This window comes from Chiloscyllium plagiosum, chromosome 5 (assembly GCF_004010195.1).
Source record: "Chiloscyllium plagiosum isolate BGI_BamShark_2017 chromosome 5, ASM401019v2, whole genome shotgun sequence".
Taxonomy (NCBI): domain Eukaryota; kingdom Metazoa; phylum Chordata; class Chondrichthyes; order Orectolobiformes; family Hemiscylliidae; genus Chiloscyllium; species Chiloscyllium plagiosum.
Window position 1 is genome coordinate 44,328,641 of NC_057714.1, and position 7,055 is coordinate 44,335,695.

At 37.1% G+C, this 7,055-nt stretch overlaps 1 protein-coding gene across 2 annotated transcripts in view; it reads right to left on the bottom strand.

Annotated features, from left to right (window-relative positions):
* vps50 (VPS50 EARP/GARPII complex subunit) overlaps positions 1–7,055 on the bottom strand; it is a 182,923-nt gene that overhangs the window by 114,514 nt on the left and 61,354 nt on the right. For both annotated transcript variants that reach the window (XM_043689946.1, XM_043689947.1), the window contains exons 7-8: positions 2,307–2,424; positions 2,186–2,221 (exon numbers count right to left, since the gene is read on the bottom strand). In XM_043689946.1, the coding sequence (XP_043545881.1) occupies positions 2,186–2,221; positions 2,307–2,424 (154 nt within the window). The remainder of the gene's footprint in view (positions 1–2,185; positions 2,222–2,306; positions 2,425–7,055) is intronic.

A 7,055-nucleotide genomic window follows, 5' to 3' on the forward strand; every position in this document is an offset into this window, starting at 1 on the left:
TTTATATACTTGAACCAGTATGCTTTAATTTCTGTAGATTTCCTGAAATAATCATTCTCTTCCTCAAGTCTCCCTCCCCTCCATCATATGATACAGGAGATAAAGAAGCAGAGATGGTACAAGGAAACCTGTTCTCATTACAGTCCCAATTTGGAATGCACTACCTGAAAAGGTGGAGGAAGCAAGTTCAATACTAACATTCAAAAGTGAAACAGATAAATACTTGAAGAAAAAATACTTTACAACATTATAAGTAGAGAACACAAAGGTAGGATTTACTAGACAGCTCCAAAGAGCTGGAACATGGGCCAAATGGCCTCCAGCTGTCCTATGATTCTATGAATCAAGTCTAAACCAAAGAAAATTAATTCTGCCATCTGCACTTACTAGAAGAAAGCAAAGTACCAACTACTATCCATCACAACATCTCAAATTAATATTAATTGGGCATGCAAAACATGGGTTAATCTGCAACTCGTAAAAATTTCAATGTGGAAACATTTTGTAAGAATTTTTAGCTAGGTAATTACATGAACCTCTTTAAAATGAAACTGTTGCAGTTGTAATTGAGAAGTTTCAGTTGTCCTTTGGTTTAGACTACCTAGATTGGGAAAACACGCAGTTGTCTCTCTGGCAAAACTGAAGCCCTGTTATAAAAATTTAATTCCCTAAACAACTTTTCAACTATAGTTGACATAATTCTGAATCCACAGACCATGAACAAACCAAAATACAACTTAAATAAGTAGGTGTATGAATATTTAGTGACTTTAAAAAAAATTAAACAGCCAAACAAAAATGACTGCTATAGTCATATGACTGGACTTGGCAGTGACCTTTACACAAGTTTCTCAGAAATCAAAGTCAGCCAGATGCTCAACACCTCCTGTAGATCCTGCTTGAATGGGAATGCTAACTGTTGCTTTATAAGCTGCTACAGGGAGCATTATCTCTTAAAAAACCCAACCCTATTAAACAGAATTACAAGTCACCGCATCCTATAAAATGCTTTATGACTTTCCACTTAACCACTAGGATGAGGCAGACCATTCTTTACCTGCTACACAAACCTTCTCTTGACATACATTGTTCTCATGAATAAATTGGTTTCAGTGATGTTAAAGGTTCATTTCACTGAATGGTAGATTGCCTTGTTGTGAAATGATATGGCGTATACATTTCTTTGACCAGTAACTTAAAACTTGTTACAACAAATCAATAGCTCTTTTCCATTTTTCTTTTCCACTGACCTTCAATCCAATTGATACACTTAAACATTTTTAATCCTCTGGAGGCAAGAAAATATACTTGAGTTAAGAGAGGAATGAAGAATGCAAAGCAGTATTCAGAGAAGTACAAAGGACAAACTAAAAAGGAAAAGCAATTTGATGCCATTAGAATGCAGATGACCAAATACAAATGAAAGACAAAAAGGAATTTGTGCCTCTCCCTCAGGTAATGTGTAGGAATCCATGAACTTGTCAAACTACGCCAAACAATAAAATACGGCAGATATCAAAATCACCACTATTCATTAGATTTAATCAACAGAGAAATGCAATAACACTAAAACACAGATGTAAAAGAGACGATCCAAATTTTGATATCTTACATCATTAATTTTCCAAGCACAAAAAAAAAAGATCATAGGACAATTGTTAGGGGAATCATTTTGCAAAAGATCTCCATGATTCTTCCAAAGCAGTCAGCCACCCTGCATGGTCCAGGTACCAGCCTTGACATTGACTGCACCGAACTTGTCCAAATATACAGAAAATGTGTTCTAGTTAGGAACAGGATTTGGCCATTCAGCCCTTCAAGCCGGTTTCATTTGTTACTAGCCATTATCAGTAAACTTTGTACAGAGTAATAAACTTAGCTTTGCTTTGTAATTTTGGCTAAGACATCAAAATTGAAAACAGTTCAAACAGCTATGATGTGTGACAATCATGACAGTAATTCAAAATGTTGTTTATTGGATCACCATTCATGAACATTGCAAACTTTAACATATTACTTTAGTTTAACAGGATGCAACTTTCCAAACATGATATTAATCCAAAAAATTGTATAGAAAAATCATCTCTAGCAATTTACTTCACATTTAAAATTTATAACCTGAAAATACAGTGACCAGTGAATTTGCTTTTCTAGTCTTATGATAATTTGAATCATGGTTGCCTACCTCCAACATTTCACTTAACCGTACATCCGTCCTTTGCTGTAGAGAACAAAATAAAAACTGTTTCAGAAATATTTCACACAAAATAAAATAAAAAAAAATTAAGTATGTAAAAAATATATACCAGTGTTTTAATTGTGCGTAAAGACTTCAGTAGTCCAATCAACAGCTGTCTCTTTCTTTGATTCGCAAGCAACCCCAGGCTAGCTTGTGTAAAGCCTTCCTTGGCAATATTTAGCTGCCTGACAAAATAAAACATCACCAAGTCTGTTTCAAACAATTACTTATGGTAATGAAATGCAATCAAAATGTTGTTTATCTTCATGATACATTGTTTATTTTCTTATTAAAAATACAACCTAAATTACATCTTTAACATGCCAAAATATCCCATGATGCTTTACAGAGTCTTAAGTTAAAGGAACCCTGGGCCAGAAGTAGAAGAATTCAGACCAAAAACAATTGATCAAAAGTTTTAAGACCAAGTATTAAAAAGAGATCAAAGACAAAAGAGAGACAACTTCAGTGAGAAAATTCCACAGAAATTTCATAGATTGAAAAAGCTACTATTAGAGCAGAGGGGGGTGGGTGGGGTGGTGCATTCTTAAACCAAAAGAATTGAATGACAAATGCACTGCACACTCAACCAGGGAAGCCACTTCAAAAATCAGATGGTCAGCATCCATACAACAGAATTAACAGTTTCATTACAACAGTAAATAATCAGCTTTTATTACAGATAAATGAAATTTCTTGTTCTTTGTAATTCTGCAACTTCCTTTTGATTCGTGCAGTCAATAAACTATCTTCAATATCAAGGTATTTTGTCCAAATAAAACAGCATAGCATTAGGCTATTCAGACCAACTGATTGGTATTCTCAATGAGGTCCTCATGTCCTTACACACTACACTTGTTTGCTCCCAGCGCATCCTCTATCCTCTTCACCCTTTGCTAAAATCAATTTACCTAATCTACCATAACTACATAGCAGGTTCCACCCTCTGGGTCAAGGTGATTCTCCTGAGTTCCCTTTTGGACTTATGAGTGACTCTTATGTTTATGGTATTTAGGTTTGAATCCCCATCCAATCATCTGTGTCTACCTTCACAACATTAAATCTTATTGGTTTCTAGTTTCCAAAATGAAACCCAACCCGTTCTATCTTTCCTGATTTATTTTAATATCTCTGTACTATTATATCACTGTATGTTCTTATATCTTCACCAGTGCCACTGTATACTTGTTTCAAACATAATTACCAGAAGTGTGCACAAAACCACAAGTGTAGCCACATCTAAATTCCATGCAAATCAGACATAACTTCTCTACTTCTTCAGTTCTAATCCTTAAGAAATTTTATTGCTTCTTTCTTACATTTTTGTGGCCTTGTTAATCTGGTTTACACTAATAATGATCCATGCCTCCACATCTTGAATCATAAATGTGATTTGGATTTTAATTTTCCAATACGTATGCTTTGTTCTTTCAACCAAAATTCACTTTCTTATACTTGTAACAAGTACTGACTATCAAACAACATTTGGACATGTAGTTTTAATATATCGACTGTTTTATTCAAAATGCTCTTAGCCCATCTCAATATGATGATAAGCATTGAGTTATCAGATGATGACTTGTGTGTTGAGCAGCCATCTTAGGAAATACTTGTGGTATCTCGTTAGCTCCCTGATTTTGACAACTTCAGATTTTCCTTTATCCATCCATATGCCAAGAATAAATTCTATGTCGTTGTGCAAAAATATTCTCATCTTTCTTTGTTCTGAAGTTTATTTTCCAATACACACAAAAAAGTTACATCCCTGCTGAATACTTACCCCACTGTAAATAGACTTTGAACGCAAAATTATTACAGTTAAAAAGTAATTGAAGTGATCAGTGAATATTTGCACCATGTTCGTGCAAACTGAAAAATGCCAAGCAAGCATTAACTGAAAGTCCAATTGATTAATATTTTCCACAAGTTCTTTTACAGACTTAATATTTTAGCAGAACTTCAGCGCAAATTATGCAAACATGGAAGAAAAACCCTGGGAACACTCAACAGTTTAGGCAGCTCCTGTGAAGGAAAAGAGTTCCAGTTTGAGATTGTTGATGCTTTTTCGAGAGCACAACCTTTATTATTCCTACTTGAAATGGTTTTTGTAGACTTTTGTTTTTGAAAAAAAAACAATTCAATCAGAATTGCAAGTAGGGAGCAATTCTAACATAGAATGCTGCATTCCTGAAATACAAATTAGTTCTTTAAAAACAAATTAGCATTCATATTTACCTCTGCGATGAAGGAATGGCATGGATGACTCTTTGCCCTGAAATACCATTTGGTTTCACCACATTAACTTGGGAATTACATTTGCTACTTGTTACAAAGGCATAAATTATTAATTTATTTTGCAAATGGGTAGGAACTCAAGAACCATAAGATTCACAACAAATTTACTAGATTGATATCTGGAAAAAGTTGGTTGCGTATGAGGAAAGGTTGGAAAGACTGGCTTGTCTCGATTCAACTTTATAACAGTGAGGGGTGACTTGACTAAAGTTTTGAAGATCCTGAACAGATTCGAGACCTTGGATGTGGAAAAGAGGTTTTCTCCTGTGAGCATGCCCAGAATCAAGGGACAATGCTTAAAGATTAGAGGTCACCTTTGTAGGGCAGAAACCAACGTGTATTTTTTTCTCGGAGGGTCTGTAACTTTAGAAGTCACTGCTTACTAAGCCATTAAATATTGATTAGCTCCACTGATGGAATAGCTGGTTTATGATACTGAGTGAATACAACAATATGGGTTCAATCCCTGTACCAGACATGAGCAAATCATAAAATCCTCAACAGTGATCAAGTTAAAATCACCACAGTCACCTCTCTTCCAGTCTACTGAGAGCAGCCTGTGGGACTATGGCCACTTTCACAGTGTAAGCCAAGAAGGAACAACTTTGAGGAACGACAGGGTACAAGTCTTGAGTACGAGGTAACAGTTCAGCATGGTTTTGTCAAGGGGAGGTCATGTCTGATCAAGTTCATTTAATTTTCCAGAGAAGTGGCCTGCTGTTTAGATGAGGGCAATGTGTTCAATGTAGTCAACTTGGACGTCAATAAGGCTTTTGGTAAGATACCGAATGGGAGACTGCAAAGTAAGAGATCATGGGATCCAAGGAAATTTGGCATATTTGATCCACATTTGGCTGAGTGGCAGGAAGAAAAGGGAGATAGTTGCTGGCTGCTTTCTGACTGGCAGTCTATATCCAGTGTGGTGCCAGGGTCGGTGTTAGAGCCCATGCTACTTGTGGTTTTCAAGAATGATTCAGACTTGTAAGTTGGAGGGTTGATCAGTAATTTTGCAAATGATTCAAAAATTGGTGGGATGATAAATAATCAGGAGGATAGCCTTTGATTACAGGAGGGTAGAAATGGTCTGACTGGTTCTAAAAGGAATTCGATCCAGATATACATGAAATGAACACTTGGGTAGGCCTAACAAGGCACAGGAATACATGACAAACTGCAGGACCCTGAAGAGTCTATCTGTATTCCAATCTTGAGTCAGACTAGTTTTATTTCCAAAGTAGGAATTTATAAAATGTCACATGGACTGACTGCATACAGAATGTGCTTTTTGAACATAACAGAATGTATCTGCAAATACAAGTCTGCAAATGCAAATTCACCCCGTAGCCGTGTGTGTGTGTGCGCGTGAGAGAGAGAGAGTGAGAGAGCGAGAGCGCGAGAAAGAAAATGAGAGAGCGAGAGCGCGAGAAAGAAAATGAGAGAGCGAGAGCGCGAGAAAGAGAGCGCGAGAAAGAGAGCGCGAGAAAGAGAGCGCGAGAAAGAGAGCGCGAACAAGAGAGCGCGAGAAAGAGAGCGCGAACGCGAATATGTGCAAGAATGTGACAAAGTATCTGCAGACCCTCTCTCTCAGACACTCACAAACACCCTCTCACAAGGATACAGTCCATCACACTTGTGTATACACACACATACATATAAGGGATGAATTTGCATTTGAACATTCATCCTATTTTGTTCAAAAAGCACACAATCTGCAGGCAGTCAGTCCGTCCATGTGACATGTTATAAATTTCCACTTTGGAAATAGAACTTGTCTGACTCAAGTTTGGAATACAGACAGACTCTAACCTCACACCTTTAATGCATTGTCTGAGCTGAGATATCACTTTTTTTTTTATAAAACCTTACATTATCTCAGGAACGTGACTTGAAAGTTCTGGGATTTACTTATTATTGAATTGAAACCTGCAACCCATTCTAAGTGATTAAAGACTTCACAGCAATCTAGGTTTGTTCAATACATCACAACAGCTATACGACACTTGGATCTTTTGCTACAAATTCTGTGTCTTATGATCCTCCCCACTAGCTACCTGACGAAGAAGCAGCACTCTGAAAGCTCTCTCATTCCAAATAAACCTGTTGGACTATAACCTGGTGTTGTATGATTTTTAACTTTGCCCACCCCAACCCAACACCGGCACGTCCACATCATGAACTGGCCAAAGCATAGCTTCTAAGAGCAAGGTTAGGCCATAGGTAGAGTATTGTGTGCAGTTCTGAAATCCATGTTAGAACAGGTATGTGATTGCACTGGAGAAGGTACAGAAAAGATTTAACAGGATGTTGCTTTAGCTGGAAAGTTGCAAAATTACCAGTTTAATACCTGGACTAGAGAGTTTTAGGAGAAAGTGAGGACTGCAGATGCTGGAGATCAGAGCTGAAAAGTGTGTTGCTGGAAAAGCGCAGGTCAGGCAGCATCCAAGGAGCAGGAGAATCGACGTTTCGGGCATAAGCCCTTCTTCAGGAATGAGGAGGGTGTGCCAAGCAGGCTAAGATAAAA